This window comes from Trichoderma citrinoviride (genome assembly GCF_003025115.1).
Source record: "Trichoderma citrinoviride strain TUCIM 6016 unplaced genomic scaffold BBK36scaffold_8, whole genome shotgun sequence".
Classification (NCBI taxonomy): Eukaryota; Fungi; Ascomycota; class Sordariomycetes; order Hypocreales; family Hypocreaceae; genus Trichoderma; species Trichoderma citrinoviride.
The window spans coordinates 1,661,315-1,675,541 of NW_020194716.1; the positions used below are offsets into that span (position 1 = coordinate 1,661,315).

The following is a 14,227-nucleotide window of genomic DNA, read 5'->3' on the forward strand; positions in this document are numbered from 1 at the left end:
AGAAAGAAAGCAACCACAGCGCCGGGTCTTTGCGCTTCCTTGCGTGCATTTGAGCAAGTTTTTGAGTCGTTGCACAGAGCCTGGCGTTCTGTGATATGCACCAATGAAGCAGTTGAGTGCGTGCGAGAGTCATAGCGCAGCCGGTGCAGATCCGGGTACCTACTCGGTGTAAGAGAGAAGCCGTGTCTCTCCGTTGAGGCTGGAATGAGACATGCGTAAACAACAGCAACAAGTGAGACATGCCATTGAAACAAAACACACTCATCTGTCATATGGCGCTGAGAAATAGAAACATCTGTGATGAAGGATGCATCATGGCTGGCTTCTTCACTCGTTCTCATCCTCACCAAGAAGCCCTCACAGACCCCTGTGCCTGTGCCAAAACATCCACACCGCAAATCACCTCCTCCCCAACTAACAGCAATATCTGCTCAGATCATAACATAGATCCACGAACTAAACAAGGGAACCAGCAGGAAACAAACCAATGGAAATCCCCTCTCGTCATCCAGCTTGGCCCAACTTATATGCTCAAAACAAGCTTAACCGTACCAAACTAACCCACCCCCTCTGGCCTATCCAGGTACCCCTGGCTGGTTCAGTCACAACCTTTCTTTGTAGCCCCCCTAAGAATGTACTTTGCGCAACTGTCCGCTAACCGACTACCTTGATGGTCAATATAAATATCTTCTGTGTATCCTGTCTACCCCATTCTTCAGGGAAGAAAGCAAAAAATCTGGTCCATGCTTTCAGCTGTGCCCTGACCTTTATACCCCTCTTCTCCTCCTCCTCCTCCTCTCCTCCCTTCTCCCACCACCCTATTCTTTCACCAAAACATCACCTCACCTCACCTCAAAACAATGGCCCTCAAGTCTCTCCTCCTCGGCCTCGCCGCCGTCCAGGCCGTCACCGCCCACTTCTCCGTCGTATACCCCGAATGGCGCGCCGACACCCTCTCTGAGGAAAACGAAGACAAGTACAGCCAATGGGACTATCCCTGTACGTTCCCCCCATCATGACCCCCATATCCAAATCTCTCAATCATCATCATCATGATGATGTGCTAACAACAAACAGGCGGCGGCGTCCCCTACAAGGCCGGCAACATCACCAACTGGCCCCTCTCCGGCGGCGCCCTCCAGCTCGACCTCCACCACCCCTGGACCTACCTCTTCGTCAACCTCGGCCTCGGCGCCAACACGACAAACTTCAACATCTCCCTCACCCCGGCCCTGACCAACGTCACCGGCAAGGGCACCCTCTGCATCGACAAGCTGCCCGTCGACGACGACGCCGCCATCAAGGAGGGCACCCTCGCCTCCATCCAGGTCGTCACCAGCGGCGAGTCCGGCAGCGCGCTGTACAACTGCGCCGACATCCGCTTCACCAAGAACGCCACGGGGCCCAGCAACTGCTCTACCTCGGACGGACTGGTGTTGCATACCATCGGGGACGAGACGACTGATAACAACAGCACGGACTCCGGCGGCTCTTCTTCGCAGGATGGTGCTACCGAGGGAGGCAAAAACAGCTCGAGCTCGGCGGGTGAGAAGAGTGCTGCGGGCTTGATGGGCTCTGATAAGCCTGTCTTGGCTACGGTTGTTGGTCTGGCGATTGCCTTTTCTCTGGGCCTGGGTCTCTAGTTGACGGAGAACATATGACGTGAATGAGGGTATAGATTAAGTACACCAAGACATATATACGAGGACAGGGCATCATGAAATGCAAGATAATGATATTAGCGCAGTAGCGTCGTCTTCAACTCCTTATACGTATATACCGTCCCCCCCTCTCTCTGTCTGTCTGTCTCTTTGTCTGTCTGTCTGTCGTTGGTCTGTCTGCCCGTCTGTCCGTCTGTAATTGCCGCCATGCGAAAACTCAAAGTAATAATAGTACAAGAAGGGTATAAGCTGTATATGTACAAGTAAATGCGCCAGTGTAAAGGTATCATATAAGAAAAAAAGCGCAAGAGGAGGAAAAACAGAAGAGAATAAAAAGAACAAATATGGCAAGATAGCAGGAAAAAAGAAACACAAGATTGTCGTCAATTTCTTCTTCCCTGCTCGAGTCAGTCATTGCCAAAAGCGTATAACCGCATGCTGCTTACTCCAGTGGGTGTCTCATCTTGTGCCCGCTTCAAAACGCTTGCCATCTGCCATGTAAATGTCGTTTGTACTTCCCAAATAAAAAACTCCAGATCCCATTGTTGTTGATGAACTGTTCGATGACCGAAATGATGAAAATGCAAAGAAAAAACCAAAATCAGGTGTGAAGAAAAAATGATAAATAGCTCGTAGGTGAACTCTTTGTGTAAGCCCCGTCCCTTTAGCGACTTGTACTTGTTTGTTCGCCCGAGAGTTCTCTGACGATCCTCTCCATGGTGATGCGCTGAGCTGGGTTCGGCGCCAGCATATCCCTCACCAGCCGCTCCAAGCGGTCTTTGGGGTTCAGCTTCTCTCTTGCTTCATAAATCTCCGTGAGCCAGTCCCTCATCTGGTTCACCGCCGGCTGACCATTGCCGTACTGCTTATAAGCATGAGGCGGCGCCGGCTGGCCGTGGATTTGGGCGATTTGCCAGTACAGCGGCTTGGGATGCTGCCTGCGTGCTCGCGAGTCGGGGAACTTGATGAAGCGCAACGTGTATAGCATCGTGACACCCAGCGCCCAGACGTCAGAGGCTGGGCCGCGGCTCTTGCGTGTGATGAACTCGGGAGGAATGTAGTAAGGAGTTCCGCCGCCAGAAGGCGAGCTTGCCGCCGGCGTCGTCAGCCCAAAGTCGCAGAGGACGGCGCCACGCTCAGGCGCGTACAGGATATTGGCGGGCTTGATGTCGTTGTGGACGAGTTTGCGGCCGTGGAGGTAGTTGAGGGCGCCCGAGATGTCGCGTAATATCCGAACAGAGTCTTCGCGTGTTCCGACGAACTCGTCCGTAGCCTTGTTTCTCCACCTGGTAGGAGCAGTGAGATCTTTGGCGTCGATGTGCTCCATGTAGAGACTCAGGAATCTGGCATCTCCTCCGTAGTAGCGTACAATCGAGTCGTGTTGCAAGTCTTGTTGGCTCTGGCACTCTCGCAGCCACATGTCTGCTTGGCGGATGACACTCCGCTCATGCACCAGCGGCTTGTTGTCTGGGTTTGCGACCCTTGTCTTGAGCACCTTGACTGTGACGATGTTATTGGGCACCTGCGAATGTGATGCGGTATAGACTGCCGACAGAGCCGTGGATGCAATGGGCTCGCGTTTCGTCAAGTGGTATTCGTCCAGCTCACACACTCCATTGACAGCAATTGTCTCGCCCTGCTCTGCGTCCAAGAGTGCATGGCCGTCGGATGCAGCCAGTACCTTGGCCTCTCTCGCGTTGTTGGGAAGAGGGAAGACGAGAGGGTCAGTTGGTCCCAGAAACATGACAACGCCGTCATCTCCTCTGGCGTCCGTAATTCTCCGCTTCACCCTCTTCACGTCTTCCTCCGGGGTAAGAGCTCTCTTCATACTTGCGTTGACTTGGTCAGACGTGACGAACGACGGCGATGATGCGGGCGTGTCCTCCTCGGGCACTGTCAATGAGATTGGCTGTTGATAGATGGCCACTGGACGCTTCTCCAAAATGCGAAAATCAAGTACGGCAACGTCTCTCACTTTGATCCGAAAGGTGCCAGGTGTAAGCCCCTTGGCGAGGCCCGGGTTGATGACATGGCGTTCGCTTGGGGGAGGACTGGCGGCGGCGGCAACATGGGACACACGGCCGAGCAGTATGGGCACATCCGACCGGTTGAGGAAGATGACCTTGTCGCTGGCGGGATCGTAATAGAGCTCACACCACAGTGGTGGTCGTGACAGGTCGTCCTGGGTAGATCCGGGTATCCTAACGGAGAACTTGATGTCCTTGGAGGTCTGAGTCACAGCCAGGACCTTGTGCTCAGGCTTGTCCGAGGAGGCCACCTCGGCGCGCAGAGCCAGCCACTGGCAATTGTCGCTGCCGGGACTCACGGAGCGGGCGCCGGGAAGCTTGGTGAGAGGCCGCACGAGGATGCGGATGCCTTGCTCGTGGTGGTGATCTTCGACTTGCAAGACGTCGAGCGGAACGGCCTCGGGGTCCGCAGGGATGCCTGGCTCATCGTCTCCGACGCCGTGAAATCGGGCCTCGATCTCTGACTGAGAGAAAGGCTCGGTTTTCTCCTCCGAGACGCCCTGCGAGGGCTCGGCCCTGGTTTCGAACATAGGGGATAGCAAATGGTGCCTTGCCGAAGGCCCATATGCCGGTGGTGATGTGACTGTCTCTCCAACTCAGCACCCAAGAGATCGATGAACGACGGGCAACGAAGTGAGTGCCTTGGGAAATAGAGTGGAGGGGGAACAGGCAGGCAAGCAGACTGGTTGGGTGGATAAAACGGAAGTACAGTCAGCGTACAAGTAAATAGGTAGGTAAACGTTTGGTTGTTGTATTCAGAAGCCTGGGCAGTCCCAACAACAGGCACTCGTCCAGGCAGAAGCCGGGCTGACAGGAAGACAGTATGGATGGTTGAGTAGCAGCAGGCAGAACAGCAGCGGGGTTGACAGACAGTTGTGCAAATCTGTGTCACAACCAGCAAAGACACAGCAGTATAATGTTGGTAGGGTCAAGTTGAAAACGGAGAGCGAAAAGAGGCCAGCTATTGCCTAGACGCACAATAAATGCAAGGAGCCAGCAGCTGAAGCGCTATATCAGGGTCTGGTCATGGTAGCCAGTGTCAGATGGCCAGAGTGCAAGACGAGGTTGCGGGCCTGGTGATGGAGTCTCAGCCGCCCGGACAGTCATGGACAGGTACAAATAGGAACGCTGGAGAAGGAAGGAAAAGGTAACCAACGACCAAGCTAGTGGGCACCGGGTGCCTTGCGGACCGCGGGCGAGACACTGGGGACTGCACGCGATGGACAGCCCCAGGGCGGGAACTAGAGGAGACAAGCCAGCAGCTGGTTGGTTTAGCCTGTCTGTAAGGCGAGTGCTTGGTAACTGGTTAACTGATAGAGCCTCTGCACAGAGTACGATAGAGGCAGGCAAGGCAGGATTGGTAATAGACAAGGACCCTGGCAAGGCGATGGATGAGGCGGTGCGCGCTCCCTTGTTCAAGCTGCGCCTCATCCGCGCTCGATAGTGGACAGAGCACGACAGACGTCCCAGATGCTGACGATAGGCCGAACGGTATCCCTTGCGGCAGCAACTGCTGTGCAGAGACCTTTCGGCTATCTGCGTTCATTCCATGGGAGCTGCTGGAAGTATTGCAACATGTTCAGCCTGTTGGAAATAGCAACACCGCAACAGCCTGTTCAGAATTCGTTCATCATTCCTCTCACGCTGTCACAGCGGTAAACGACAGAATCATCAGGAAGCTCAGTAGCAGTCAATGACGAAAGCATATTGCATGCGAGCAACTCACCGGACACTCTCTCACGCGAGCTGCCGTGATGCCACCAACAACTGCCATCTCACGAGGAAGAGGAAGAGAGAATGAGAGCAACAGTTGCGTCGACGCTGACTCGTCCACACGTGATGCGTCCAGAGAGCCCGACTCGATGGAAAGAGCCTCACAACAAGCTTTGGTCAGAGTGGTGCGAGTGACCGTAAATAACCACTTGGGGGATCCAGCCAAGACCGTGTCAAACTGAGTTGGTATGCAAGACGCTCACGGCGTCCTCCTGATCAGTCGCAGGCCGACTCCTCCTGTTGGAGGGTTGTCTCAGCTGCCTGGAGGAATGCGACTCTTCTCACGCTTCGAGTCAGCCGCAAGTCAGCGTGACAGCCAAATATCTTCAGGCTCAGCGTCTCGTGTTGCTGCGGGCGCTCGAGAAAAAGCATGTTGAGCGAACCTCTACCACTCTACCACGGTGGCGCAGAGAGCTGCTCGCAACTGATGGCGCAAGGGTACACCAGCCACAGCCGTCCGGAAGCGATGGGCAGGCCATTGGTACCAACTTGTAGGAGCGTCATCCTCTGAGCAGAAATTTCCTCTCTCGACCAGGGTCTGCCAGCATGTCGCCGCACCAGCTGGACAGTGTGGTGTGAGCGGAGGCCACTGTAGCTGAGGCGATTGGGCAGAGACAGGGATGCTGGTCGAGAACAGCAGCGAGGGGGTGATCCATGTGCTGGCCGCATGAAGGAGTAGCGAGAATGTGTGTATGTTTGGCACTTGGAAACGCACGATCACATCATCATCTCAGCAGCACAAAGGCGAGATGAAAGGCGAGAAGAAGGAGAAGAAGTCGAAGCGAGAAGAATGGGCGAGTTCTCTTGATGACACAGTATCTGCATGTACATCAATGATTGCAGTACTGAGAAACATTGCTTGTGATGATAAACAAGACGCCCAATCACTCGTCGTGTCCGAAGACAAAGGAAGAAACACCGCAGAAGAGAAATGGAACAAGTTGCTGCTGCGCAACCTGAGAATCAGCCGGAATAGCGCATCAGCCCAAGCTTTTTCCAATTCAGCCACCGCAGCCTGATTGGTGTCTTGGTTGGATAGGTTGGTGTCCTCTGACGCCCTAGTGCAGCGCTAGGAGTGGGCTAGTCCAGATCGGATCTAGTGCTTGCCGCAGCCGAGACCAGTAGCCAACCAACGCTGCGCAGGTGGAGGCCAGGTGCAGGGCAGCGTGAATGCCTCAGGCTGCCATGGCCTCACGATCGGGCGCCGGGGGCAATGGGTATACGCGCGCCTCCCCCCAGCTGCTGTGGCAGAACGTCCAAGGGCCCTGTCGACGTCGTTGTGGCCGCATCTCCAGCACTCTCCAGCACCTTCAACCGCCATATCATCATATTCATCATACCCATCGCACCCGCATCACGACGACACGAGCAGCTATTCGACCAGTGACTGTCTAGTAGTGCTCGTTAGTGACTCTCCGCCATGGCCATGATCGCGAGTCCCATGCTCTAAGCGAGCCGTGTTGTTCTCGAATAACACCTGGGCTCTCCTCACCCCGACTGCGCCTTTTGCATAACCGCCTCAACGACACACGCCTTTACCTTACCCCCTCTGCGAGCTCGCAGAGAAACCCTCCGACCCGCAACATGGACGATCCCGACATTTCGTGGCCCGCCTGGAAGTTTGGCCTGAAGCGGGACGACTTATTTACGACACTCCACGATCAGTACAACACCTTTACCTACACCCTCCAAGACCCCGAAGCCTTTCACCACGATGTCTACGAAATTTCCCACCGTGCGGACACGGCCGAAGAGTTCCATCGCTTCATGGCGGCTCGGCAGCGGCAGCGGCTCTCCGAACTCGAGGAGTCTCTTGAAACGCTCGCTGTCGAGATCATTGCCAATCCGAAGTTGATCGGTTCTGACCAGTGGCAGCACGCCCTTCAGCTCTTCCGGACCAAGTCCTTCGACTCCATTGTCCGATACTTTGCAAGCTACCTCCCCGATGATTACCTTGATCGCCACGGACCCAGCTCCGTGCCGTCGATGTCATCGTCGTTTTCCGAAGCCGATTCTATTCACACGACCAGCACAAAGGCCAGCAGCGCCGGCGATGCTCCTTACTTTGTCGACGACGACGACGACGAGTTCTTCCCCCACGGCTCCATCACCGCCGAGCCCTGCGCTATCAACACTCGAGACATGCCCCTTTCACCAGAGTCTGAGGGCTCTCCATCCGAGTCGGCCGATTCGCCGGCATTCACCTCGACGAACCCGCCGTCGCGGTCCATGTCCTTCTCCAGCAAGCGCTCGGAGCGCCTAGACTCTCACTTTATCAGGCGATCTTCGATTCGTGACGATGACGAGACGTCTCAATCCGACGACGGCGACACGACAGTCACGTCTGTGTGCGATTCCACGGAGACTCGATCTTCCTTTGACCCCACCGATGTCGCCGACAATGCCAAGGAGGAGTCCTTACCTGTACACATTGTAGATGGGGATGAGGAAGACGATGAATTTTCTACCGCTCAACTTCCGGAAGACGATTTCTGCATTTTAGACTCCCTCGATACCCCAACCTCGTTCAACAGCAACAATACCAATTATGATACCCTTGAATCCGACAACACCCCCACCCCTAGGCAAGTCTCTGAATCCACAAGTTATGTCGACTATAAAACCGCGATTCTGCGAAAAGCATCACCATCGCAGCAACGCCCTTCATACCGCCGCTCCCCATCGCCGAGATCGCTTCTTGGCCGGCGGCGAGAGGGGAGTCCCCCCCAAGATGTCCGAAGAAGCCCGGAGGAGGCGCTCAGCAGGATACAAAAGCCCAAGAGCAGCAGCAGCAGCAGTAGCAGCAGCAGGAGGTGGTTGGCTTGACTCGAGGAGGCGGGCGTGCGGTGCGGCGCGCTGGAGTTGTATATATATCATGATGCTCACTGTACATATTCCGAGTCTTATGACACTAATGATTTTCAAAAACACAAGAAAAGAGTCACGATCTCTCGCCCGTATGCGATGATGTCATCAAGTCTGGCGCTTGTGGAACGCTACTTAGACGTCAAGTTAATATGAGCGTCTTCTTGGTAAGGTATATATGATTTCTAATGTTTCTGTGTTTTGTTCTTTGTTTCAGAAATCTGCTTTGTTTACGTCGTCCTTTTGGGTCGAACGAGCCGCAGCTCATCACGGACTCTCTGAACGTGTGATCAAAGTCAGCATCACTTGCGCTGAAGGTGGTCACATGGAGGATGCAGGTACCAGGAGTTATTCTCGACTTTAATTTCTGTGCTGTCTAGCATGTGAATGACGTCATTTCTCTATATTGTTCTCTGGTTTTTTGGGATTGGGTTTTGTGGAATTCTTAATTTGTTCTTGTGGTTTTTGTTCATGAGAGGGTGTGGTGATGCGGAATAGCTGAAATTTACTGACTGCTGCCATGTGTTACTCAACCTCACCCGGACACGACGTCGACATCAACACTCTACGTCACTGGTAAGGAAAAATCTATGGCAAATACTATTGTGATTCTCCTTCTACTTTCAGGTATTGCTAGGTAGGTGAGTTGCTTTCGACTCGATTACTCGTCTTTACTTTGTATGTCTCTTCCGCGTTGGAAAATGATACCCATATGGCTACATGTAGATGAACAGCATCATACAAATGAACACGTCTTTACTCTGATATATAAGGTACCCAGTGCATCCAATGAGAAAGCGTGGCTTAACCCAGACGAGGATTCAGATACGGCAGCTCCTCCACATGCTCACTCCAAATCGTAAGCGCATTCTTGCCCTTATCCACGCCATATAAATACGGCTTCTCGTTCGCAAAACACGCCGTCTCCTGCTCCTCCGGCAACTCCCCGTGCAGGATGAACCTCTTGGCAATGGCGTCCGTGCAGTTGGACTTGTCCCGCGAGGAATGGCCGTAGCCGTGGTGCGCAATCAGCCGCGCGTTGCTGCCCATCTCGGCGAGCAGCCTGCGCCCGTTGCGCAGCGGCGTGGCTGGGTCGTACGTCTCGGCGATGAGCAGCACCGGGTTCTTGAGCGTCTTGTTGAGGTCGCCGCGGTACACCTCGGCCGGCGTGGGCCAGTAGTCTGTGAAGTGCTGGCAGGGGAAGACGTCGAAGAAGCGCGAGTTGCCCGAGACCCACGACTTGGCCGTCATGTTCGCCCACAGCGACTCCCACCAGTCGAGGCCGTCCTCGGGCAGCGGAGCGTCGTATCCGTCTGAGCAGATGACCATAAAGGTCAGCTCGTCGGTGGACGGCTTCTTGTTGGGAAGGGACGGGAGGGTGGGATCGTATTCCCATGCCGAGTGCTCGAGCATGATGGAAGCAAGCGTCGAGTTTCCTGCTTCCAGCTCGTACAGCAGAGTGGCCAACGCGGGCCACGAGAACGCATTGTAGAGAAAGCCGTAGATGGCGCCGACCAGGCCAGAGTACGTGATGAGAGACGGGCCGCTGAAGTCTGTGTATCCTGGCACGGGTCGCGCAATAAGCGAAGTGATGAGCGCTTCCATCCGGGACTCCAGACCGTCCAGAGTGACATTTTTGCCATCATCCACCGGCTTGGCCAGATCGCAATGCTCGGGTCCAGCGCTGATGCACTCCCCGAGGAAGCCATCGTGCCAGGCATCCGTGGCATTGTCCAAGGCGGTCCAGCCAAAGCCTCCCAGAAGCCTGTGGTCCCTGACATACTCGGTGCCGTCCAGGATCATCCGGCCGACGCTCGACGGAAACATGTTTGCATACGTCTGCCCGATGCCCGTGCCGTACGAGATCATGTGCGCCGTGAGCTCCTCCTCCCCAAGGGCCTTGCGGATCTCCTCCAAGTCGCGCGCGACAAACGCCGTGCTGACGAACCGGGGCAGGTCGCCGTGCGTCTTGTAGCAGGCGCCAAAGATGGCATCGTTCAAGGCGTCGGCGACCTCGAGCTGAGCCCTCGGCGAGGCGAGAACCTCGCGGTACTGCCCGGCAAACATGGACCAGTGGTCCCTGTCGGCGTCAAAGGGGAAGCACGAGAGGGCGGGCAGGGTCGTGTTGACGCCGCGAGGATCCCAGCCCAGCACGTCAAAGGCGCCGCCGCTCAGGCGCTCCGAGAAGGCTTCTGCAAACCGCCAGACCAGAGACGTTCCGCTGCCGCCGGGGCCGCCGGGCTCGACGACGATGGTGCGCTCGCTCTTGTGGCCGGCGGACGGCTTGGAGCGGCCGCGGACGGGGGCGAGGCCGGAGACCTGGTACTTTGTCACGGCAAGGCGCGTGATGCGGGTATCAGAGGCATTGGTGTAGTCGAGCGGAACGTCGAGCCATCCGCACAGGTAGATGCCGCGGCCAGCAAACGGGTCGTGTCTGGGGCGAGCTTCCGTGTCTTGGTCCTCCGTCTTGTTGCCCCAGCTCCAGTGCTTGGGATTGGGGTCAAAGAGCTTCGACCAGCTCTTCTCGGGATGGCGGTCATCGAGAGCGGGAGGGACGGTCACGTTGGTGCATGGGAGAAAGTGAAAGGGATCGTTTGGCCGAGGGAATCTGCCATAAGGAGACGGCCTCTTGCAGTCATGGTGATGATGGTTGTGATCATGATGGTGATTGTGGTGCCGATGAGGAGGATGAGGATGAGGAGGCAGCTGGAGATGATGGTAAAGCCCGGCCAGGCAGACAAGAGCAGCAACGCAGGCCGCCCTGAGATGCCACGACCTGCGCTTCCTGGTCTGCGGGACGGCGGCAATAGGTGGCGAGGCCGAGACCTCTATGTCCGTCCTTTCCGTCTTTTCCATCTTGTTCTTTGCGACAACAAAGACGCGAAGAGAAGTCGGATGTAAGAGTTGATGCATTTATTCCGACCGTACCTAGGTATGCTAGCAAAAGGTACCCCGGGACGCGCACGCAACTGACCGGGGGTGGCGTGTTAGTGCCAGGAACGGCACGAGAGGGGATCCTCCTCTCCTCAAACGACACAAGGAACACGGATACACTCAGCAGGCCCTTTGCAACGGCCCAGAGCCAACGGCATCAATGCTCAGGTATGAGTAACTGTACAGTCGCTGGGCATTGTGTAGTTGACATGAGTGCTCGATAGGTAGCTAAGATATCGTATCCGCTTCTGAGCGGCTCAACCGACGTTGAACTAAGCATCACATGGGGGCGAACAGCCTTCAAGTTCAACATTCTCACAAACCAAACCACGACTCAAATATGGGAGCAAGCCGTGTATACTACATGAGCGTTAAAATAAATTATTGATACCTGGCTTCTGAGTTCCCAATCTGTTCAGAACAAGTACTCCGTATCCTGGTTCAGCACCGCATCTCATCCGGTTACTAGTTGCCGCTTCGGAAGCCGTACCCAGGGCGAGCCGCGGGGAGGGAGGGAGATGTCCCATTGGAGTGCTTCGACTTTACATAGTGGAGGGCATGTACTTGAGAGTAGGTAGCACAGCATAGCTTCAAAGCCCTTTCCATGACGGGATCTTTGTTCGCTCCGTCGGAAAAGCTATGAATATAAGAAGCGGCCGGATGTATGGGTGAAAGATTGATCGCGATGGAGTCAATCTTGTCTCTTCGGCTTTCGCTATAGCTTTCGTTCTCTTCTATATCATGTTTAACCTGTGAGAGGGGACCTGATCCGGGACAACAACACGCAGAAAACCCCAGGCTCATGCGTACCCGTACCGCCTTCATCCCACACCGGCCGCACGCCATGTTAGTGAAGAAGAAGCCCATCTCGTCGGACTATGGGAATTGGGACTCGCCAATCACCTCCGACTTTGTTGTTTCCAAAGTCCGGTCCTTCATAGCTCCTCGTGTTTGTGTAAGATGCCATGATGCCTCCTCATATATCTCTCTTTGATGCCATTCTGCTCGGCCTCACAGCTCATTGCTTCCTGCAGCCACGCACCGGACGGGCGTACTTCGCCGAGAGCAACGGCGCACGAAGAACCATTGTGCAAGTCTCTCCCGACGACACTCTGAAGGAAGTCCTGCCTGAAGATTTAAGCTGCCAGAATACGGTATACGAATACGGCGCCGGCTTATACGATGTGCTGCCCGATGGACGGCTCATCTTCTCCGACCAAGACAACGCAGTGAGGATCTTGGAGCCAGACGCAAAGTATTCGTCCGTGCTGCTCCAATCTCCCACCTTGCGATATTCGAGTTTCCAAGCGAACAAAAAGACCCCGTGGGTGCTCGCAATCGAAGAAGACCACACAAAAACCTCTGCCGCCAATGTCAGAAACTATCTTGTGGCCATCGACATCCTGACGGCTGAGGTCAAGAGGATCGTCTCCGGTGCCGACTTTTACTATATACCGCAGTCCAATGCGGACGGAACCAGGATTGCATGGCTTGAATGGAACCATCCGGGACTGTTCATTGATGCCTGCAAGCTGTATGTCGCTGATTTCCACCTGGATGGTACTATTAGCGGTGTCCGTCACATTGCTGGTGGAAACGGCGAAAGCACCACAGAGCCGCGATGGGGCGTGGATGGAGCTACTCTATTCTTTGCGCAGGAAAGCGGCGGCTATCGTCAGCTCTTCAGGCTCAATCCTGGTGGTACCACTCCCAGCAAGATCAAGCTCAGGGGTTTGGAGACGTCAGAGTTGGGCGAAGTCAGCTTCTTGGAGGGGAGGTAAGAATTCCTGTACCTGAATGATGTCTTCTCTCCAGATGGTGGCTTAGCTGGTCTAACACGGGCATGATACAGCTGTACGTTTGTCCCCGTCACGGAAAGATTCATGGCAGCCGTCGGCACATCAAACGGCACGCGCCGTCTCCTCATCATCGACCTCCACGATGACTCGTGGCGAGAGGCTGCTGATGGGGATGTGCTCTGCCACACTGCCTGGGATGCCGTTGCTCGATTCGACGACTCTCATGTCATTATAGTTGGCACCGGGACTCGTATTCCCCACGCAGTACACAAAATCAACATTCACCAGCCAGAACGCAGCAAGATCCTGCGCCTCGCGGTCGACGAGCAGTTTCCCAAGGAACTCATCGCCGAACCTGATCTCATCTGCCTCTCCTCCAAGGGATTCCCGAACCATACCATCTATGGGTTCTTCTGGGAACCCACCAGCGACAGGTACGAACTGGACCTGAGCGTTCCATTCCCGCTCATCATCAACGCCCACGGCGGTCCGACCGCTCATGCCGGCCCCGGGCTCTCATGGAGGATCCAGTACTTTACGTCCCGGGGCTACGGCTACTTTGCCATGAACTACACGGGCTCGACCGGCTACGGACGAGACTACCGCAACGCCCTATGGGGGAACTGGGGCCACGTCGATGCTGCCGATGCCGACGCCGCAGCCAGCTGGTTCGGCCAGATCAGCGCCATCGGCAAGATTGGCATCACCGGCATCAGTGCCGGCGGCTACAACACGCTGCAGTGCCTGACGCGGTTCCCCGATACGTTTGCCGGCGGAGTCTGCGCGTCTGGCGTCTCGGATCTGAAGAAGTTTGATGAGAAGACGCACAAGCTGGAGCTGCACTACACGCAGGCACTCGCCCTTCCAAAGGACGCAAGTGACGAGGAGCGAGACGAGATTTATAGAGAACGCAGCGCGCTATACCAGGTTGATAAGTTCAAGGCCCCCCTGTTGCTGCTGCACGGCCAGGAGGACACGGTTGTGCCCTTGGAACAGGCGCGGCTGATTGCAGCGTCGCTTGAGAAGAGTGGGAAAGATGTCAAGCTTGTGGAGTTTCCTGGTGACGGTCATACGCTTTCTCACCCGGAGAGTGCAAAGGGATGGCTGGAGGAGGAGGAGAAGTGGTGGAGAAAGACTTTGCTGTGAGAACTTGTCGAGAATATGGGCA

General features: G+C 55.4%; 5 protein-coding genes across 5 annotated transcripts; 3 read left to right on the forward strand and 2 right to left on the reverse strand.

Annotated features, from left to right (window-relative positions):
• Positions 1–860: 860 nt before the first annotated feature.
• On the forward strand, positions 861–1,643 carry BBK36DRAFT_1121230 (hypothetical protein; the record flags this gene model as incomplete). Its single annotated transcript, XM_024890801.1, has 2 exons — positions 861–999; positions 1,078–1,643. The coding sequence occupies 2 exons, from the start codon at positions 861–863 to the stop codon at positions 1,641–1,643; spliced, it is 705 nt and encodes a 234-aa protein (XP_024749354.1).
• Positions 1,644–2,325: 682 nt separating this feature from the next.
• On the reverse strand, positions 2,326–4,218 carry BBK36DRAFT_1160150 (kinase-like protein; the record flags this gene model as incomplete). Its single annotated transcript, XM_024894266.1, has 1 exon — positions 2,326–4,218. The coding sequence occupies one exon, from the start codon at positions 4,216–4,218 to the stop codon at positions 2,326–2,328; it is 1,893 nt and encodes a 630-aa protein (XP_024749355.1).
• A 2,827-nt stretch (positions 4,219–7,045) lies between these two features.
• Positions 7,046–8,287, forward strand: BBK36DRAFT_164700 (hypothetical protein; the record flags this gene model as incomplete). Its single annotated transcript, XM_024897762.1, has 1 exon — positions 7,046–8,287. One exon carries the CDS (start codon positions 7,046–7,048, stop codon positions 8,285–8,287), a length of 1,242 nt encoding a protein of 413 aa, XP_024749356.1.
• Positions 8,288–9,130: 843 nt separating this feature from the next.
• BBK36DRAFT_1160152 (hypothetical protein) lies at positions 9,131–11,182 on the reverse strand (the record flags this gene model as incomplete). The annotated part of the gene is made up of 1 exon (XM_024894267.1): positions 9,131–11,182. The coding sequence occupies one exon, from the start codon at positions 11,180–11,182 to the stop codon at positions 9,131–9,133; it is 2,052 nt and encodes a 683-aa protein (XP_024749357.1).
• A 922-nt stretch (positions 11,183–12,104) lies between these two features.
• On the forward strand, positions 12,105–14,205 carry BBK36DRAFT_54150 (alpha/beta-hydrolase; the record flags this gene model as incomplete). Its single annotated transcript, XM_024898232.1, has 3 exons — positions 12,105–12,209; positions 12,295–13,037; positions 13,113–14,205. The coding sequence occupies 3 exons, from the start codon at positions 12,105–12,107 to the stop codon at positions 14,203–14,205; spliced, it is 1,941 nt and encodes a 646-aa protein (XP_024749358.1).
• Positions 14,206–14,227: the final 22 nt, after the last annotated feature.